Source organism: Equus quagga, chromosome 15, assembly GCF_021613505.1.
Source record: "Equus quagga isolate Etosha38 chromosome 15, UCLA_HA_Equagga_1.0, whole genome shotgun sequence".
NCBI lineage: Eukaryota > Metazoa > Chordata > Mammalia > Perissodactyla > Equidae > Equus > Equus quagga.
This window is the reverse complement of record NC_060281.1, coordinates 88,254,462-88,277,151: the sequence shown is the minus strand read 5'-3', so window position 1 is coordinate 88,277,151 and position 22,690 is coordinate 88,254,462. Positions and strand designations below refer to the sequence as shown.

Sequence of the window (22,690 nt, the reverse complement as noted above, 5' to 3'; positions counted from 1 at the left end):
TGTCAAGAGGGGGCCGGTCTGGTGGCGTGTGGTTAAGTACAGGCACTCTGCTTCAGGGGCCCAGGGCTTGCAGGTTCGGATGCCCAGCGCGGACCTACACGCTGCCCATCAAACCATGCTGTGGCAGCGTCCCACATATAAAATAGAGGAAGACCAGCACAGACGTTAGCTCAGGAACAACTTTCCTCAAGCAAAAAGAGGAAGATTGGCAACAGATGTTAGGTCAGGGTCAATCGTCCTCACCAAAAATAAAAACATTGTCAAGAGGATAGATGGCACGTTGTGTTCTTACTACAATAAAATAAAAGGATACTAACACTTGAAAAAGCATCACACTTTATTCCTAAGTTTCCCAGCAATCTTTTTTTTTTATAAATGACTATTTTCTTTTCTTTTTTTGTTTTTAAGATTTTTATTTTTCCTTTTTCTTCCCAAAGCCCCCTGGTACATAGTTGTATATTCTTAGTTGTGGGTCCTTCTAGTTGTGGGACGCTGCATCAGCATGACCTGATGAGTGGTGCCATGTCTGCACCCAGGATTCAAACCGGTGAAACCCTGGGCAACTGAAGCGGAGCGCGCAACTTAACCACTTGGCCATGGGTCCGGCCCCCCAGCAATCTTTATTCAAGATGATAAGAGATATTCCATGAAAAAAAATGATTCCATGGTCAAAGAGGTCAGTGAAATGCTAGATTATGCAAAGTTAGGCAGTTTCTTTACTACACAGCTTCTCTGAGCCTTTAATATACTGTGAGTCCCCAGGAGGGGAACATGATAAATGAACCTTCACAAACTTATTTAACTATGGAACTCTGTTTGCCAAGCAACAACTATTAACACCATAAGGTTCCTCCCAACCCACACAGTGGACTGCTGTACTAAGCTGTTATCCATCATTTACACCTCAGTGTGCAAAGGTTTATCGGATGTATTCCCAAAAGCAAGTTTGAGTGCTAGAGAGTCCATGAGAGGGAAACACCTTTGAGTGGAGAGTAACTTTACCAACATTATAATTTTATCTTCCCAACCCCAGTGAAGTCCATCTTGACTCAAACACAACCAGAACATCACCAAGAACCTCTTGCACAGCAGGCTTGGTGCTAGGTGGATTTATTTAGATTATCTCATGTAACTTTAGGAAGAATTGTTCCCTCTTCACCCCTGAATTCCCCATTTCTTTTTTTTTCTTTCTCCCCAAAGCTCCAGTATAGAGTTGTATATCCTAGTTGTAAGTCATTCTAGTTCCTCTATGTGGGACACTGCCACAGCATGGCTTGATAAGCAGTGCGCAGGTCCGTGCCCAGGATCCAAACCAGCGAATCCCAGGCTGCTGAAGCAGAGTGCAGGAACTTAACCAGTAGGCCACAGGGCCAGCCCCTAATTTCCTATTTCTTGATGCAGTTCTTTTTTTCCCTCCCTGCCTCATTTAGCCCCATAAAGAAACTTCCACCTGGCTGGATGGGGCAGTTGCATATTTAAACCAACAGAGAGTGCTGGGGTCACCCAAAAAGAATTTTCATGGCATTTCCAAAATACTACCAGGAAGGGTAGTATTAAGGGGTGATCATGGTGAATCTTTTGTTTTCAAATCTCTAGGTGCAAAAGAAACTAGATTTATCCTAGATGCAATGCATGCGCTGTTTACTGCATAAAATCTGCTACATTTCAGGGCACATAAAGGGCTGCCTAGTCAGAGCCCTGGAGAATGGTGCCCTTGCAACTCTTCTCTATTCTTATCTTCCCCTCTCTACTTCTTGGCAGCTTCTCAGGGCCTTCCACTGACTCAGTTCCTTGCCAATCCAATCTCCTGTTCCCTGCCTCTTTTAGTTGGCAGAGAGCTTGTCTTACACTAGGTCCATGTTTTTGTGCTAATGCATGACCCCCTCCCCCAAGATAGGCTTCCCAAAGACCTGGTGCCTTAGCTCCCCTACAAATTCTCTTAGCCACAGGGGACCTAATGTCATCATCTTTCCTGGTAGAGGAGGAGAAGCAGAGCCAGGAGGTGAAGAGAGAGATGGTGACTTAGAAAGAGACTGTCCCTCCCTGCCAGGGTGATTTTCAGCGGCTAGAAGTGGGAAAGTCCTGTAGCCAAGAAAAGCATTCACCTTCCAGGCCCTGGATCTGTTGGACCTTGCCCTCTGCAGTGGCCAAAGAGGAAGAAAGAGTCCTCAGCTGTACATTAGCCTTGCCAAGGGTGAAATGAGCACTCCTTCCTGACTCTGCACACTAGGCCACTTGAAATTGTGATGAGTATTCATATTGCCGGTCCCTCCCCTCCCAAGCCTCTATATCGTCACATAAAGTTATTTTGACTGAAAGGGCCCCATTGATTGTTTACAGTGGAATGCTGTTAAGTGCAGACACTTTCGACTCAGTGGATTAGCTAATAAGCATAAGTGAGCTGTAAAAAGATTCCAAGGTTGCTACTGCCTTAAAAATGCCCTTGGTTCTTTATTTTCCAGAGTAGTTGATTTGTAATGCTTTATGACAACATGCCATAGAAGACAGTGATATCCTCAATAATATTTGCCTTGCTATCTTTAGTTACAAATAAGTAACACGTAACTCCTAAGATAATGCTCTAAATGAAGTCTATAAAGCCTTATGGGAAGCGTTGAGATAATAGAAATCTTGTTTTTATAATACTCTGTTTCCAGATAACAGGGCAGATAAAGAATTTCTAAGAAAATTTCCCTCATGAATTGAAGAAACCTAGGAGAAATTCTTCCTCCCATGAGTCATTCCTAACTTCAGGGATAAATTCTTTCTGCCCTGGGAACCCCAAAAGCCAGCAGGAGTGCCTGGGGACACCACAGCTCAACTCACTTTAGTCCAAGCGCTCTGACATTAATCTTTGGATCCCCTAGGTGCCCAAACTTTATTCTGCTTCACTAGGTGGTTGTTTTCCCCCTCCATAGCCAGAGGATTTTATAGTTTACCAAGAGCTTTCAGATACATGCATTGTTTGGATCCTCAAAACAAGGTAATGGGACAGGTAAATTGGCTCCACCTTACAGATGAGAGAGACAAAGTTAAGGACTTGCTCAAGGGCTAAAATATAGGTTTTCTGTTTCCAAGTTTGATGACCTTTCCACAACATTGAAAGGTAAGGGTCCTCCTTTCTGGAATATTTTCTGCAGAGAGCAAGGTCTTTTTAATCAAGAAAAAATTTAATTACTTTTAAAATAAAATGATTTATGTGTATAGTTAAAAAACAAACAGCACAGAAAGTTGTTCATCAGAAAGTAAAAGTGGCCCCATTCTCATCACTCAACCCAAAGGTGACCACCATCAAGAGCTTTTTGTCCACCAGAGGATTTTTAAATAGCTTGTTGAAAATTGTATATTAACGATTATGTTCCACAGCCCCTAAAAATAATAACTCGGAAGATGAAAACATGGAAAAATGTGTACAGTTTGATGCTAAGAGTGGGGAGAAAGACCACAAAGTGGTACCCATACTCTGATTGCAATTCTGTAAAGGAAAGCACACAATATGAGCAAGACCAAAATATGAAAATGTCTGTATTAGAATTATAGGATTATGCGTGCTTTTTCCCCTGCAGATTTTCTTAAATGCCATTATTACATTTTTCATACAGTTTCACTGGTGCAGGGAACAGAAATTTAAAAACAATATGTTCTTTATGGATATATAAGTACACATATATATGTAGTAAAAATATAAAAACATAGACCAGAAGAATACATACGAAGTTCAAGATAGCATTTACCTTTTAAGAAGGAAGGAAATAGGATCAGGAAGGGTACAGACAAGCCTTCTGTTATATGTGTAATGTTTAATTTCTTTTTTAAAAAAATGATTGTTTATAGAATCTGGGTGGTTGCATTTGCTCTATTATTCTCTGTATTTTTCTGTATGTTGTAAGCATGTCATTACTTTTTTATTTATAAAAATAGGGGACTGGATAGGGAACATACCACCAGCTTTGATATAAAAGAACTCTTCTATAATCCTAGAAGATCATTTGTTTCACAGTTCATCCCAGACTGCTCCTTCTCTAAACTGCTCTTAGCCTTTAACAAAGAAAAAAAAAAGTAAGGAAAGAAGAAAGGAAGGAAGGAACGAAGGAAGGAAGGGAAAGAGAAAAGCAAATTTTCCCATGCTGCTAAGCAAAATCAACTTGAAGTGAAATAGAAAATTATTGTCCTCTAGACCAGCGGTCAGCAAACCTTTCCTGTAAAGGATCAGATAATAAATATTTTAGGCTTTGCAGGCCATACAGTCTTTGTCCAACCTGCTCAACTCTGCCGTGGAAGCATGAAAGCAACCACAGACAATACATCAAGTGAGCGTGGCTGTGTTCCAATAAAACTTCAGTTACAAGAACAGACAGGAAGTTGGATTTAGCCCAACAGCTTTGTTACCATCACTTTGAAAGTCTGGCTGAACAATGTCCATGGGACTCACGGGGAACAATAAAATTATAGAGCCAATTGGAATACCTCTTAGAGTAACTGAGTCTCTAGCCGCGAGCCTTGGGCAGGTTGCTTTGTCTCAACTCTGATGCCTTGAGATCCTGCGATTTTACATGTGTGTGTTTGCTGCCCATTCTGGTCTTAATTGTATCTAAGCACCCAGTAAATCCTGCCTGGCAATGAGGTTTGAGATAGAAAACCCCATTGCTCAAATTTCACTTCCCATTTGTGAAAATGAATGGCCCAAGTGATGAGCATTCAAACCTTAAGCAAAAGCCAAAGTTCTTATTTTCACCCACAGATCCCAAATGGACAGCGGAGTTGCTGTAAAAGTTTATTGCAGTCATGATCTGTGATAACAGCCCCAGGAAACGCAAACAGGGACATTTAGTCATCACATACAATTCATAAAATCTGAGGCTTTATCTCAAGTGATTGTGCACATTTGAATAAGATGTGTGATGCTAAGAAATTTTACAGAGCAGAATACTTCTCAGAATGAGATAAAGCAGGGTGCTCAGGTGGCGCCAATAAAATTCCAAGGCATGCATGGAGAAATAATCAAGTCTGGATCTAAGAGCCCCAAAGGACATGGCCACAAGATGGCAGCCATAGTCAAGACTCCACATTACCGCTGCCCAATGGCCTGGGTCACATCTGGGCACTGCACCTGAAAGGCATTTTGCTTTCTCTCTTCCATCAATTACACACCCATTGGATCCCGACATCCTCCCCCAAGCCTTCCTAGCAGGTCCCTGATTGTTCCCTGTCTGGACATGGATCTCACAAGGCTGCTCTTCTCCTTTTTTCATCCATCACAAACTCTCCCTGTCTCTCCTCACATACAACAAAACTGATTAATCTTTGTGTGCAATATAAAGACCTAACTACCTTACTTCGTTAACTAACAATTCTTTTCTTTTGTCCCCAAACCCTGAACTCAAGTGTGTCTCAATGTGAGCTCCTGGCAGGTACAGTTGACATCAGTGTAATTCGTTTAAAGATTTCATGCTCTATGACCCATGGTGAACCTGAAGTCGGCCAAATTTATAAAGACAGAGGCTTACCTGTCTGACCCTTCCCTGCCCTTCCCCTCTGCCTAAATGTTCCTCCTCCGTATCCTTCATACACCCAGTGTGCACAGACATTCTCTCCTCAGTCTTCTCAAATCCTATTCTCAGAAACTCACATATATTGGAAGGTCATTTAACTGGCTTTCTTAATTTTTCCCAAGGTCTTGAATTTTAACCTACTCTGTACTAGAGGAATGAGAGACTTAGAAGGCAGGGGGAATACAATGTCAAAAGGTTTGGATTCAGCAACAGGGACCTTGCTTCCCATCCTTGTTCTGCTACTGTTTCACCCCACAAAGTCCCCTCCCCAATCTGGACCTCAGCTTCCCCATCTGTAAAATGAGAGCATAAGACATAGGACTAGATGATCTATGCCATTCTATCATCCTATGCTTTCACCCCATCCAAGCACAGAGCAGATATGAAGAGAACACAGAGTTTGGGACTAGAAAGACCTGGGTTCTAATCCTGGCTTTGCCATTACACTAGCCATGTGATTTGGGAAAAATTACCTAACTTCTCCGAGACTCAGTTTTGTTTTCCATGAAGTGGAAAATAAAATTTTAAAAATCCCTACTCCTGCAGTATTCTTAGGAGAACTGGAGACAGAATAAGTAAAGCCCCTATTGGAGACTAAGTGAAGAGACTGGCACTAAATGAAGGGCAGCTATCATCCTTCTTATGCATTATTCAGGGAATCACTGGAGGTGAGCAGCTGGAAAAGGCCTCCAGCAAGGAGCCCCAGAAATCACACAGAGAGGGAGCAGTCCACACCAAGTACTATTCAAAAGCAAAATTCAGAAAAAGCTGACTGCTAGGGAATGGGCTCCATCAGGACCTGAGCTCATCTACCTGGGGGTTCCCAAGTCCAGGGAGGTTTAATCAGTAACCTGAACAATAGGTGAGGTGATCAGGAAGGAAGGGAATACAGTTAGGCACTTAGTTTATTTATATGATTACCCCTACATCAGCTCCAAGGGCAAAGAGTGCCCTTTCCATGGCAACTGCAGTCAACAGACTTTCACTGGCTTGAACTGTGGACTCGGAGAAGGCTTGCTTCCGAAAAATGGAATCCCAGTGCTCTCCTCTACATGCTCATTAGACAGGTGTCACCTCACAAGCTGAACCGAGGAGGAGCGGTTCCCTCACCAACCTTAGGAAGCCTGATTTCTCCATCCCTTCCAGCACTTCCTAGTGCAGATTCTGCACGCTGGTCTCTAATGAAATAGGACTGAAAAGCCCAGGGTTTTCACTTGTAACTTAGAACTAATCCTAAAGGAAGAGAGGAGCAAGTGAAGGAGGAGGCCTCATTACATGGGCAGGGAAATTACAAAGGCACCAATCAAGGGAAGCAGCAGTTTGAGTCAGGAAGCTGGGCAGGAAGAGAACAGTAATCCTGAGTGTCATTCTCAACTCCAAGACAAAGCCCCATGGGCCCATTTGGCTACAGCTTGTTTTCATTGAATTGCATAAAAAAAGGTATGTGCAAGACCATTCAATGGGGAAATGATAGTCCCTTCAACAAACGGTGCTGGGAAAACTGGAGATTCACATGCAGAAGTTGGACCCCTACCTCACATCATATATAAAAATTAAGCCAATATGGCTTGAAGACCTAAATGTAAGAACTAAGACTATAAACCTCTTAGGAGCAAACATAAGAGTCAATCTTCATGACCTTAGATTTGGCAATGGATTCTTAGGAATGGCATCAAAAGCATGAGCAAGAAAAGTAAAAATAGATAAATTGAACTTCATCAAGATTTAAAACTTTTGTGCATCAAAGGAAAACAACCAAGAAAGCAAAAAGACAACCTACAGAATGGGAGAAAATATATGCAAATTATTTATATCTGATAAGGGTTTACTATCCAGAATGCATAAAGAACTCTTTCAACTCAAGAACAAAAAACAAACAACCCAATTTAAAAAAAATGTATGTGAGGTTGGCCCAGTGGCATAGTGGTTAAGTTTTTGCACTCCACTTCAACAGCCCGGGGTTCGTGGCTTTGGATCCCAGGCACAGACCTACACACCGCTCATCAAGCCATGCTGTGGCAGCATCCCACACATAAAATAGAGGAAGACTGGCACAGATGTTAGCTCAGCAACAATCTTCCTCACCAAAAAAAAAAAAAAAATATGTGCATGTAGGCCAGAACTGGAAGGTAATAATATAAAAGGAAAAAATAATTGTGATAAGCTGAAGATAGCTATATAGATATACAGATGTATTCCTTTAAAGAAAGTACAATCAAATGCAATGTGTAGGCATCATTTGGATTCTGATTCAAACAAATCAGCTGTAAGAAGACACTTTTTAGATAATCAGGAAAATTTGGATATGGATCAGATATTAAACTACCTAAATTAAGAAATTACCATAAATTTCATTGTATGATAATTGCATGATGGTTAAGTTTTTAAAAAGTCAAACATGAATTCTGAAGAATTTACAGTGAAATGACATGATGTCTGGGATTTGATTTAAAATACTGCTGGGGGAAAAAAAGTGGAAGGGGATAGATGAACCAAGAATGGAAAAATGTTGATAATTATTAAAGCCCAGTGATGAGTATTAGGTCCATGAGTGTTCATTATACTATTCTATTTCTGCTTGTGCATGTTTGAAATTTTCCAAAATAAAAAAAATTGCAAATGTTATTTAATATTGTTGTTGTGTCAACTTCAAGTAATCAGGAAAACAGAAGCACTAGCAGATATTTTTTCAACACCCTACCTAGCGAGAGCAGAAGGTTCAGTTCAGAGCCAACCCAACTCAGATTTCAGCCAGGGCAGATCTTTTGCAAGATGCTGAGATTGGTCCAATCTCACCTTTGGTGCTGGCTGGGGAAAGACAAGAAAAAGGAGAAAAACTGACCATAACCAACGAGATAGTGCCTCTGATAGAGCAATGAGCACTTTGTAACTGCCAACTAAGGGGAAAAGCTGGAGCCACTCCCTATGTGATCTCAGAAAACGCCACTTCTCTCTTTGCCCTTGGATTTGGCAATGGAGTCTTAGAAATGACCCCAAAAGCATAAGCAACAAGAAAAAAACCACATAATTTAGACTTCATCAAGATTTAAAACTTTTGTGCATCAAAGGACACTACCAAGAAAGCGAAAAGACAACCGACAGACTGGGAGAAAATATCTGCAAATCACATATCTGATAAAGGTCTAGTATCCAGAATATACAGCCTTCTTCTCCAGGTAGGTTAGGGAGCTGAGGCGTCCAGGGAGCTTCTCACAGGGAGGGTCGAGGGCTCTCACGTTCATCATCATATTTTACATTCCACTTACACTTCATGTTGTCAAATAAATCCATTTGATCCTCACCACCAGCCAGTGAGGTAGGCAAGGCAGGAATTGTTATTGTCATCTTACCCATGAAGAAGCTAAGCTCCAGAGAGGTAAAGCAATAAGCCATTTGGGCCAGGCCACCTGCTGGTAAGCAGTGGAGCAGACCAGGAGCCCAGGCTCCTCCGTAACCCCATACTTCCTCCAATTATTCTTCTAGGTAGTTTTCTGAACACGGTCCTATTTTCTCTCTGTTATCTTTATCATTCACATTTTCCTTCTCTTTTTTTTCTCACTGTTGCTTTGACATTTATCAGACTGACAATTACTTTGGGGATTAAAAAAAGATGTCAGGCAAAACCTATAAGCAAACTTTTCTCTTCCCACCATCTTTTGGGCTGTAGAGGAATATCTAGAACTTCAGTGGTTTCCTGGGTATTTGGCTTTGTTTTGTTGTACCATCAAAAGATGTTGACTTGCACACTTTCAAGTGAGGGAAAGTGAAGTGGAGAAGGAATACAAGACTTGCTCCAGTGGGTCAGCCCAGAACTCTGCACAGCTCTCAAGTCGACCCCAACAGCCAGCCAATCTCTGAGAAACCTCAGCTCTGAAAACTGGGGCCTGTAGCCCTCTGCAAATGGCAGGGAGACAGGCTAAATGGTGGGGAGAGCAGCCCCAGTGGTTGGATTCAGAGAGAGTAGAAATCTCCCAGAGGGTTAGCAACCAAGGGACAGGGAGCTCATTCTAAGCAAATATAAGAAGTCTCAGACAGAGAAAAGGACAGTAAACTGGAGCTAGATGTCTGGGGTCTTCTCCTGATTCAGCACCTTGAGCAAGTACTTTCCATCTCCAGGGTTTTCATTTCCCTGTCCATGAAAGAAAAAGGAGAGTCTTTGAGGTCCCTTCAAGAGTTGTCACTGACTTCCCATGTTTAAGTGCATCAGAAATATCAGCTGGAGCCAGGTTCTGACCCTGACAGGGCATAAAGTCCCACAGCTACCTCTAAGGTTGGGGCCAGCCCTCAGACACCCCTAACAGCCTTTTAATCTTCTATTAAGAACAGCTTTCACTGAGCCTTCTTGAACCTGTTTATGTTTTTAACCTTCCCCGCAGTGGAGGATAAGGAGTTCTATGTATTGGCTCCTTGACATGTGAAATAGAACTTCACCCTAAGAAGAAACAGGCCTAAGAGACAAAGTTAATGGAAAGTTATAGACTGCCCCTTGGTGGACCAGCACATGCTGAGGAGTGAGAGTGGGCAGGTTCTGAGACAGCCAGTGCACAGTTCCCAGGGCAGTGGACTCACCGAGATCTTGGTGAAAATGTAGAGCAACAGGGACAGAAGAGAGAGGTAGACCTGAATCCGCTGGCCTCCAAATCGCTTCTTCAGGTACTCTGGCATCGTCACCACCTGCATGGGATGCAAGGGAGGTCACCACCAGCCAGAGTGACCAGAAGGCCCAGAGCAAGCAGAGTAGTGGCATTCACTTGGTGTCAGAAGTGTGATCAAGGCTTAACTCTCATTGGTCAGAGAAGTCTGAGATGTGGACAGATGGCCTCCATCCTCCAGCCATTTGCTCATCTTAATCCCACATGGCCTGACACTGCAGAGGTAGCTGGGTACTATCCCAGGACATAGAAGGTGCCCAATAAACACTTTTTTTTAATGAACACATGACTGCACATAACTAAGAAGGTAGATCTTTGCCTTGGAGGAGGAGGGGATAGATAGATAGATATTCCCATACAAAGCACCTACTGTGAACGAGACATCACAACAACGTTGGCATCTTTTCAGTGCACCTAACAAGGTGGCCAGGCAGGGCATGTGTTTCACCCTGCTCTGCACACATGCCTTGAGAAGGATTGTGGCTACAGACCTGCTGAGCTGTTCCCCCAGTTCCTTTCTGTAAATTCCAAACAACGCTGTCTCATCCCCTCTACCCTGAGCCTGTGTCTCCTGGGATCAGACACGTGTCACCAATAGTCCACGAGCCTCCAGAAGACACAGAGCCTGCCCTGTGTTCCTTCGGTAGTGCTGTCAGCTCCTAATGTACAGACTTACATGTAGTAGGTTCTCATTATATCTCACTGAACAGATGATACTAAAACTGTCGTATGTAAAATGTCAGAGAGACTCAGTCAAGAGACTGAGCAAGCATTTGATAGTTGAGTACCAGCTGCAGGCTCAGCAAACAAGAGCTGCTGATACATGTAAATGGAGGGGAAATATGGGGTTTTTTCTCATGCAGCTTCCCTTCCAGAGGCAGAGGCAGACAATTATATACCATGAGCAGATGCATGGAAGTGCCTTGCAAGTACACACCCAGCATGAAGGGAGGTGGTGCTTCAGAGGGCACTGAACAGAATGAGACTGCTTGGGAAGGCTTCCTAGAGGGACAAGTCGTGGCTGAGTGAATCTGTTTAATGCCCCCGAGAGCAGTCAGGAACTTCAGAACCTGGGAAAGAAACCCAAGCCACAGGCTTTCTCTGCCATTTATCCCATAAAGTCTCTTCTGCCTTCCAGGAGGACCAAGCTCACATGTATATTTGTCAGCAGGAAATAGAATCACAGAGCAGATACTTACCCCAGCCTTAATGTAAATGGGGACAAACACCCAGCCCAGCACAACTACCAAAATCAGGGCCTGAAACCAAAAAAGAGGTGGAGTCAAACAAGGAAGAATCTTAGCCCATCCTGCAGGGTCCTCAGCTGCTGCAGGACAGTCACCCAGCATTTTTTCTTTGGGCTCTGAGGACAACTCCCTCGGTGGCCATGAGAGACTGGAGGAGGCCTTTGCTGCCTGATTGGCCCACAGGAATGGCAGCTGGGTAACGGTGGAGGGAACCCAAGGGGACTGCACCACTGACATCACAGCTCATTTTGCCTCTTCCCTGGCTTACAAGGAGTAAAATACCATTTAGAGAACTTTTAAAAAGGTAAAAATAATAATAATACTGGAAATCTGGTAGTGGGCATCCAAACCTCCAATGTGGCTGAAAGGGTACAGGAGGGCTTGACTTTTTAAGAGAAGAAAGAAACACCATTGCTGTCATGTCAGTGGTCTTCTCATGCTACTTTGGTGTAAAGGGAGCAGGACCCTGGGGCTCCTGAAGCTGTGCCCCTCCTCCATGTGCATCCCAGGGTGGCCCTGAGAGGTTGCCTAACATCTAGAGTATCTCTGAGCATAGATTGAACTGGTCAACTGCTGAAGCTCCTCCCAACTCCAGGATACAACGTCTCTGATGTTACTCACGTTCCATTCAAAGCCCCCCATGGCGATGCCTGAAGCTGCTCCTGACCCCGCCAGCCCCACAAAGTGGCCACTTCCAATGTTACTGGCAAAGAGAGAGGCTCCAATCTGGAAACACAAAGAGAAAGTCAGGTGAAGACTGTGCTTTACCAGGACATTCAGAGTGGGCCAAAGACAGAAGAGACAGTCAGCCGAGAGAAAGATAAGAAAGAACAGAGGCAGGCCAGGAACTTGACTGTGCTGGAGTCTGTCAGGAGCACCGGTTCCGAAAGCTGATGTGGGGACCTGGGTACTAGTGAAGATGAAAAGGGGACATCTGAGGAAGGGGCAGTGGGACCCATCCCCAAATCAGGCCATATGTGGGTCCTTTGTGAGCCCAGTGCACAACGGTGAAGAGGACATGGGAAGCCCCACGGCCCACCAGGCCTCTTCTGGAAGTCTCCTAAGAGGCTGTGGGCTCAGGAACAGGGCCTGTGCCATTCTCCTCTGTGTCCTCCAGCACTCCTGGCTTTGGACCTTAACCAATGCAGGCTCTCAGTATATGTGGACAGTTTCGTTGAAAGAAATCATTTAAAAGGAAGTCTCTGGGCCTCAGTCCTCTCACTTGTCAAAGAAGGCAGGGGGTAGAGCCGATGACTTCCAAGTGACTCCTAGCTGTTAAATTCTGTGATTCCATGTGCTCACAAGTAACAAGAGATGCTATTAATAATAATAACAATGTCTCTAAATTGATATAGTATTTTTATTTTTCACAAAGGTCCCAGAGACCCCACAGACCCATGCACAAAACACTACATTTTTCAAGGCTATACACATGTCTAAAAACAAACGTTAGAAGACAGGTTGGAGTACATATATTAAATATCTAAGAGTGGAAGGCTGGAAGGGGGAAGGAGAGTGGGATCATGAATGGGAGATGAAGGACAAAATATCGGGTGAAACAAGACAGGGATCTTGCAGTGACCAATCACAATACTGTGCCATCAACTCAATTGCATCTGAGGACCAAGAGAAAGTTCTTGAGTCCTTCTATACCTATGAAGAGAAGGCATAGCAGCATCTGATACCAAAGTAATATAATTATTCCCATTCTTGCTGAGCCATGACGGGAGGCTGGTAGTTGTCTAATATCCCTAAGACAGTCCAAATATGGAACAAAACATGTATTTCCCAAAAGAAAGATTACTCCAAGAAACTGTCCTAACCCCAATATAAGGCAGTGGGTGTTTAGTTCCAAATGCTAAGTCAGAGGAGAGGGAGAGATCCCTGAAGCCCAGGCCAGAAGCAGGTCTCCAGAATGAAGAGACAGTGGTATAAGTGCCTTCATTCATTCACTCAACAAATATTAACTTAGCATCTACTCAATGTGTCAAGCACTATTCTAGACAGTGGGGATTCCACTATGAATAGCACAGACAGACTCTTTACTCTCCAGCAGCTTATATTCTAACAGAGGAAACATAAATAAATAAACCAAAAAAAAATCGGAGAGTGATAAGTACTGTGAAGAGATTAGAGTAGGTGTGATGAGTGACTACTTTAGATTGGAGAGTCGGGCAAGGTCCCTCTCTGGGAGGGACCTCTAAGCTGAGATCAGAATGATAAAAGAAGTCAACTATGCCGACATCAGAGGGAAAGCATTCTGGCAAAGCAAAGACCCCCGGGGGGAAGGTCATCATGGTTGAGAAGCAGAAAGAAGGCCAGAGTGGTGGGTGAGGAGATGAGATGGAAAGTTGGGAAAGAATGCATCATGTAGGTCCTAGGAAGTGGATTTGATTCTAAGTGGGATAGGAAGCCACTGGAGAGTTTTAGGTAGTGGAGGGACAGGATCTAATTTCCTTTTAAAGATGGCTTTCAAGTGTGTGGAGAGTGTAGTGTGGGGGGCAAGGGAGAAAACAGAGAAACGTGTGGGAGGCTACTGCTCCATCTAGGTAAGAAAGGACAGAGGCTTGGTCTCAGGTGGTAGCAGTTAAGACAAGGACAAGTGTAAAGATTGGGGGTATGTTTTAGAAACAAAGTTGACAGGGCTTGTAGATGGATCAGATCTGGGAAATGAGGGAAAGAGTAATCAAGGGGAACTCCCAGATTCAGGACTTCAGTAACTGGGAGGATGCCATTCATTAAGAAGGGGAAACTGCAAACTTTGATTGTTGCCACTTAAGAGTTTCAATCTTTTTTTTTATTTTATTTTTTTATTTTTATTTTTTTATTAATTTTATGATAGATTACAACCTTGTGAGATTTCAGTTGTACATTTTTGTTAGTCATGTTGTGGGTACACCACTTCCCCCTCCGTACCCTCCCCCCACCCCCCCTTTTCCCTGGTAACCACCGATCAGATCTCCTTCTCAATATACTAATTTCCACCTATGAGTGGAGTCATATAGAGTTCGTCTTTCTCTGACTGACTCACTTCGCTTAACATAATGCCCTCGAGGTCCATCCACGTTGTTGTGAATGGGCCAATTTCGTCTTTTTTTTTGGCTGAGTAGTATTCCATTGTGTATATATACCACATCTTCCTCATCCAATCATCAGTTTCTGGGCATGTAGGCTGGTTCCACGTCTTGGCTATCGTAAACAATGCTGCGATGAACATAGGGGTGCAACGGACTCTTGAGATATCTGATATCAGGTTCTTAGGATAGATACCCAGTAATGGGATGGCTGGGTCATAGGGTATTTCTATTTTTAACTTTCTGAGAAATCTCCATACTGTTTTCCATAGTGGCTGTACCAGTTTGCATTCCCACCAACAGTGCATGAGGGTTCCTCTTTCTCCACAACCTCTCCAACATTTGTCGTTCTTGGTTTTGGATGTTTTTGCCAATCTAACGGGGGTAAGGTGATATCTTAGTGTAGTTTTGATTTGCATTTCCCTGATGATTAGCGATGATGAACATCTTTTCATGTGTCTATTGGCCATATTCATATCTTCTTTTGAGAAATGTCTGTTCATGTCCTCTGCCCATTTTTTGATCGGGTTGTTTGTTTTTTTGTTGTTAAGCAGTGTGAGTTCTTTGTATATTATGGAGATTAACCCTTTGTCGGATAAGTGGCTTGTAAATATTTTTTCCCAATTAGTGAGCTGTTTTTTTGTTTCAATTCTGTTTTCCCTTGCCTTGAAGAAGCTCTTTAGTCTGATGAAGTCCCATTTGTTTATTCTTTCTATTGTTTCCCTCAACTGAGGAGTTACAGTGTCCGAAAAGATTCTTTTGAAACTGATGTCAAAGAGTGTACTGCCTATATTCTCTTCCAAAAGACTTATTGTCTCAGGCCTAATCTTTAGGTCTTTGATCCATTTTGAGTTTATTTTGGTGTGTGGTGAAAAAGAATGGTCAATTTTCAATCTTTTGCATGTGGCTGTCCAGTTTTCCCAGCACCATTTGTTGAAGAGACTTTCTTTTCTCCATTGTAGGCCCTCTGCTCCTTTGTCGAAGATTAGCTGTCCATAGATGTGTGGTTTTATCTCTGGGCTTTCAATTCTGTTCCATTGATCTGTGGACCTGTTTTTGTACCAGTACCATGCTGTTTAGAGTTTCAATCTTTTGGTATCTGTACTCTAAACTGCCTTGTACAACATAAGGATGTTTGTCTTTGTTAAAAGAATTTGTTGTTAGTGCTGTTGAGTGGATTCTGACTCCCAGCAGCCCTGTGTACAGCAGAGCAGAACCCTGTCCAGTCTTTTTGCACCATCCTCTCATCTTCTGGCGCAATATCAGACAATGCTCCGCTGCAATTCATAAGGTTTTCACGGCCAATTTTTTCAGAAGTGGGTAGCCAGGTCCTTCTTCCTAGTCTGCCTTAGTCTAGAAGCTCCAGTGAAACCTGTCCACCTTGGGTGACCCTGCTGGTATTTGAAATACTAGTGGCATAGCTTTCACAGCCACCACAGTATGACAACCGACAGATGGGTGGTGTGGTTCCCTGACTGAGAAATAAACTCGTCCTGCAGCAATGAGAGCACCAAATCCTAACTGACAGACCACCAGTTAAAAGAATAGGACCCAGCAAACTTTGCATAAAGATGTAAATTACCATGTCTCTGACTATAAGTGGAATTCTCATGGTGTGAAAAGTTCTATTGCTCCAGACTACATCTCGTCCTCATTATAGCATAAACATTAAAATGCTTTGCAAGTTCCAAAAAAAGAAGGGTAAACTGGGAGACAAGCAGGCTGCTTAGAGATATCTATCTCTTTCTCCTCAAAGCTTGGTGGGGATAACAATCCACTTTTAATCAAATTTCTTTTCTGCATGTAGCCTGCCTCTCCTGAGCCGTTATCTTTTCATTTATCATGTCTCACTTGATAAATTATTAAGCCTAATGTTCTACTATTATGGACATAATTACCAGTAATGATTAACCACATTAGATTAACCCTGAAGTTCAAGAGGTCCTCTCCAACATCCCCCCAAATGGGGACATTGGACTTTAAGCAGTTGCAGGCTTTCCTGAGATACCCCCTCACCATCTGATGGAATGAGAGCCAGGAGACCTTTGAGGATTCTAGAATGTCCTTGGCACAGGTTCAATTCCCTTCTGCAGGAGCACTACTGTTCTCCCAGTTGCTCACCTTGGCCACATCTTAGACTCCCTCCCTTAACCCTATGGCCTGCACTCAGTCATTTACCAAAACTGTGACTCCGCCTTCACAATGTCATGGGCATCTAGCACTTTTTATATCGCTCTTGTGCAGACTATCATACCTCTTAACAAGACCATGGCAGCAGGCTTCTAGATGATCTCCAGTCACCCACCACTCACATGGCCTGTTACCTCTCCAAAGCACAACTCTGATTAAGTTACTTCCCTATTCAAAGACCTTCTCGGACCCCCAAAATGGGCCTGCCAACAGTCTTCCTGGCATCTCCAAGTTTAAAGACTTAGTCCTAGGAATTCAGCAAGATTTCAAGTTAAAGTCCCCTCCAGTGAGAAGACAGCATGAGCTTAAAACTTAGACTTTGAATGCTTTCTTGACCGCTTACTATCTGGGTGACCATAACATCTGCAAGCTTCAATCTCCTCTCATGACAGGAGTCAAATGAGATTATGAAGCAGTAATGACTGACACTCAGCTGGCCCTCAACCAGTGTCCTTCCTCTCCTCCAAGAGGACAATCACTTCACCCTCAAAAACAATTCACAAGAACTACCGTGGACGCTATTTTGATCTGAATTGTGTTCCCCGAAAATTCTTATGTCGAAGCCCTAGCCCCCACTGTGATTGTATTTAGAGAGAGGGTCTTTAGGAAGGCAATTAAGGTTAAATTAGGTCACAAGGTTGAGGCCCTAATCTGATAGGACTGGTCCTTATGAGAAGAGAAAGAGACTCCACAGATCTCCCTCTCCCTCCACACGCGCACAGAGTAGAGCTCATGTGAGGACACAGAGAGAAGGCAGCCATCTACAAGCCAGGAAGAGAAAGCTCACAGAAACCAACCCTGACAGCACATTAAACTTGACTTTCTAGCTTCCAGAACTGTGGGAAAATTGATTTCTGTTGTTCAAGCCAGCTAGTCTATACTATTTTGTTATGGCAGCCCAAGCAGGCTAATATAGACACCATTGCTTTATATGACCTACACTGCCCTTCCTCTCCCTGGAGCTCATTAACGATGCTTTCATCGCTCTGATTTCCCAAACACTCTCTCTGTCCACTCCTCACTCCTCACCCACGTTCATACCCATTTGGGAATCATGGCATCTAGGGAGTGACCCAGTGACATGAATCATCATGGCCTTCTCTGTAATTTCCTTCCACATTCCTTCTGAGGTTGGGATTTAGACTTCATCCAAAATTTCCCCTAGCTTGACCTTGCTTCTGACTAACCTCTTTCTAAACCTTCCTCATCCCCTGATGGGGCTCAAGAAGCATGACAACTATTTGGATAGTTTTGCTGTCACTGTGCAAGATGAGCTTTGCACAGCTTGGTCTGACCAAACCCAACAGATTTGATAACATGGTAACTGGGGAAATAACATAATGTCATGTCACAAAGGCAAAAAGATTATGTTTTCCTTTGACTTTAGGGAATTCACAATCACGTTTTCCTGCCTAAACTTCCTATCCTAGAAAGTTAGCAGGAAGGGAAACATATGGAGAAATTATAGAATCATAAAATCCTCCAGAGCTGGAGGGACCCATAGATGTCACAGCTTGAGTCCCCTCTGCAACACGCTCCAAGTGATGGTCAGCTTCTGGATGCATCCCTCTAGTGGCAGAGAATTCCCCACCTTACGAGGCAGCTGAATCCATAAAGGAACAACTCTAACGGTGACAAAGTCCTTCTTTACCTTGAGCTGAAATCTCCCCATTGGTCCTACTTCTGCCGTCTGAAGTGATATAGAACAAGTCAAATCTCTCTCCTGCAAGCCAGCCCTTCCAACATCTGAGGACAGGGACTGCGAACCCAGGCTAAGCTTCCTTTTCTCATGTGTCTGCTCCTCACGGGCCATGGACTTGAATCTCACCATCCTTGCTGCTCTCTGCCGCCCTCAGCCCGCTCTGTGTCCTCAAGTGGGCCTCAGAGTGAAGCAGGGCTTTCCAGAGTGAAGCAGGCAGGCAGTCCTTCTTGATTTCTCATCTGGTTTTAACATCAAGTGGCTTCAAATTCTTTTTTTTTTTTTTTTTTGGTGAGGAAGATTAGCCCTGAGCTAACATCTGTGCCAATCCTCCCCTACTGTATACGTGGGATGCCTCCATAGCATGGCTGATGAGTGGAGTAGGTCCACACCCAGGATCCGAACCCACGAACCCCAGGCCACCAAAGCAGAGAGTGCAGAACTTTAACCATAGCGACAGGGCCAGCCCCCCAAATTGTCTTTTAAACCTGCCACTCATCTATGGGTCCTTGGCAGTGGTGAGAACTAAGCCAGTCCCTCTAATTCCTGTCACCACAAGAGAATGAGCCTCTAAATTATTTGGACTATTAAATAAGGACAGATTTCCTCTCATTGCAATTTGGATTTCTGATAATACCAATTTGGTTTGCCTTAACAATACAGTGGCTCTATCACTTAAAATTTTTTTACTTCAATTCTTCCAGGGTTTGGCACAAATTTGATGTTTTCCCACAAGCCTTCTCTAAAGGGAAAACTACTAAAACCACAAATGAAAACATCTGGCTGAATTCATTTCTTCCTACCACCTATTAAAGTCAGAAGTCAGAAGCTAGCAAGGATGGGATCTAACTCTCGAATGAAAGGCGGACATTAGTCTATTTAATGATCACTCCTTCAGCGCTTAACTTGGCCTTAGAAATGGGCTCCGTGATCCAATGCTACTCACAGAGTGTTCAGTGAGCCAGGAGCATCAGCTTCACCGGGGAGCTTGTGAGAAACGCAAATCCTCTGTCCCGCCCCAGCTCCTCCCCAGACCTTCTGAATTAGAGTAACAAGCTCTCCAGGTGATTCTTATGCACAATAAAGTTTTACAGGCCTGCCCTAGACTATACTGAAAGTCACTATTTCCTCCTTAAACTTATTTTGACCTCAGGAATAGAAGCGTAGTGACTAACTACAAAATTGGGATGCTAAGATGTGGAGGACAAAAAGTTTAGGCGAAAGAGGTTCTCTCTCCGAAGTCCCCTACTTCATCTCCTGAGTTTTAAAGGTCCATTACCATGGCACTCCTGCTACCGAGTAGGAGACACTGTCACTTCAACCACATGCCAACATGCAGCACATGGACTGCAAGAAGTTTTGACCAATCTCACCGATGAATCCCTGGAACTGCTGGGCTCAGTCGAATAAAGACTTCCAGAATATCCTCACGCCATAGCAAACTGATTGAGACGTTTCAAATGGAAATCCACAGAAGCCAAAGGCATTGTGGGAAATCCTTCCACAGACACTTTATCTCCAGAGATGGGGTTATAAGAGTTCCCAGAAGGTGACCTCAACCAGCAGAGGCAATAAATCTTGATGACAAGAGGATTCCTCTGCCATAGCCTGAAACTAGGAAGAGGAATTACATGCCCTCAAGGGTCTCCACAATCCAGCCCCCTCCTCCTTCTCCACACCCAGCAGTATCTCGAAGCCCTTTCAGGTCCCCTGTGCTCCGGCTAAACCACACTGACTCAGTCTTCTAGATATGCTCTGGCTTTTCTGCCTCCTGCTTTTATTTATGCCATTTCTACCTGCTTGGAACTCCCTCTCCATCAAGCTCTGCCTACAAAATCACTGCCCCAGTCTTCAAAAGGAAGCCAGTCCCATCTCTCCACTGACATCATCCAGAACTGACCTCCTCCTCCTGTGATCTCCCACCTGTGTCATCTGTTTCACTCTCCTGGTGCATGTCATGCCCCATGCTGTTAACTGTTTCTGCACAAGTGCGCAGATAGATATCTTCTAGCCCTCAAAGAGCATTTCTGCTTCCACTTAGCACAGGACTTTCTTTGCACACGGGAAGCACGCAATAAAAGTTTGCTGAGTGGGTGAGTGAGTGAGTGATACCAAATCCTTAGACTCTCCTCTTGGAGAAACAACAGGAACCATGGTTACTGAATGCCTCAGCGTTGCATTTGTTCCTCCCGGCTGCATGGAGTCAGCACTCTTCACGGAGACACACCAAGGACCACTATTTCCTGAGCAAGAGGCAATAAAGCCGGCTAGCCAGGCCAAGAAGGGGCCCATAAGAACAGTGGAGCACCCTAGAGACTATGAACTGCTCTGAGATGTCAATATGGTGACCTGTACATTCAGTGTTAGTAAGAACAAGACCTCAAGGGGGATCAGACTTTGTGGGTTAGTCCATCACACAGGCAAAACTTTTTAAGTGATAATACTTGGTGATGGCAAGTAAATAGTCTCTCCCATATATTTCTGATAGAAAAGTAATTCTGGAAAGCAGTTTCTTGGTACATATCAAAATCTCCTCTCCTTCCACCATACTATCCTACTTTTAGGACTCTCTTAAGCAAAGTATCAGAAAAGAAGACAAAGTTTTATATACAAGGATTTCACTAGAATGTTCATTGCCATATTACTTACAACATAGGAAAGTTGGAAATAACATAAATGTCCAATAATAGGAAAATGACTGAATAAATTAAGGCACATACTTAAGATTGAATATTATACAGCCATTAAAATTATACCTTTGAAGAGCTTGTTATGACATGAGGAGGTGACCATGATAAAATGCCAAATAAAAAAATAGCATACAAGCTTATTTATCATATGATCCCCCAAAATTTTATATATAAGTATACATATTGGATATATATCTCTCCAAATTTAACAGTGGTTATCTTTGGAAGAGAAAACAGTGAGTGTGTTTTTGTATTTTTTATACTTTTCCAATTTTTCCAAATGAGTTTGTGTAATTTATAAGCAGAATACAATTCTTTAAAACCTTTAACAATAAAGAGCAACAATTCCAGAGCTGTCTCAGATTCACTCGCAGAGCCTGAGATCTGAGAATAAAGCATGCAGGGAAGTTAAGTGTTTATTGTGAGGAGATGTAGAAAAAGACATGAAAGTGTCATTGAATGCTAACTAAAAATTATGTTTTGTGTAACAGAAATTAGAAACAGACATCTTAACCCAGTCATCTGATGTTAGAACTGGAATTACCTGGAAAATGATTACAGTCAACCACGTCATTTTCAAATGAAAACAAAATTATAGTTCAGAGGAAGAAAGTGATTCAAGTGTACACATTAATTTTATCTTTACTGCCACACCCTTAGGAAAGTAAGATAGCATGTGGACACTCAGGACACTGATCCAGGAGTCAAGAATTGCCTAAGGCAACAGACAATTGCTGTGTGTGTCTTTCTAGCTTCACCATCAGATGCAGATAATGTATTTGGAAAAGGCACTCTGTATCAATAATTGTATCTGAAAGCATGATTGAATGGTGTCTACCTCACTCTCTTCTCCTCCTTCTAAGCAAACTGGGAGACTTTCGACCTGGTTCTAATCTTTGCTCTGCCAGAGCAAATTACGTGAACTTGAGCCCGTCAATTTACTGCCTTGAGACTCAATTTCCTCCGCTATAAACCAAAGAGTCCTTCTTCACCTACCTCACAAGGGGTAAATGAGGTGACAAATGTGAGAAACCTCTAAGAAAGTTTTGCCCCACAAAGGCACGCTATCCTGAAGAAATATCAATGACGCTTTTACACAGCCCATGTTTTTACGGAGTGCCCTGAATTTCCTGAAAGAGACAGTGTGGTTGTTTTCTCTTGGAGGGAGCAAGATCTTCACAGCTCAAAGAGAAAATGTATTTCAGAAAGCCACTTTCTTTGTTAATGGACCATAATTCCCAGAATGTCCGGAGCTCTAGAGGTGGCTTTCTGCTCCCAGCTTCTGTCTTCCTTTAAGGAATGACACCAAGATATCCCAGGGTCTCCTCTCCATTCTTTCTCTGTGCTAGATGCCTCCCTTGAGATATCCTCACACGGTGGTTCTCAAACTTTAGCAGGCATCAGAATCTGGAGTTAAAATACAGGATGCCCAGCTAAATCTGAATTTCAAATAAACAAATACATTTTTAGTAAAAGTATGTCCCAATATCACATGAGACGTATTCATTCTAAAGAAGTGTTCACTGTCTGAAATTCAGATTTAACTGGCCATCCTGTAGTTTCATTTGCTAAATTGGTCCACCCTG

The 22,690-nt window shown here is 43.2% G+C and overlaps 1 protein-coding gene across 1 annotated transcript in view; it reads right to left on the bottom strand.

Moving 5' to 3' along the window:
- Nucleotides 1-22,690, bottom strand: part of SLC5A1 (solute carrier family 5 member 1) — a 62,755-nt gene that overhangs the window by 24,742 nt on the left and 15,323 nt on the right. The window contains exons 3-5 of the mRNA XM_046639716.1: nucleotides 12,073-12,177; nucleotides 11,404-11,463; nucleotides 10,122-10,226 (exon numbers count right to left, since the gene is read on the bottom strand). Of these exons, the coding sequence (XP_046495672.1) occupies nucleotides 10,122-10,226; nucleotides 11,404-11,463; nucleotides 12,073-12,177 (270 nt within the window). The remainder of the gene's footprint in view (nucleotides 1-10,121; nucleotides 10,227-11,403; nucleotides 11,464-12,072; nucleotides 12,178-22,690) is intronic.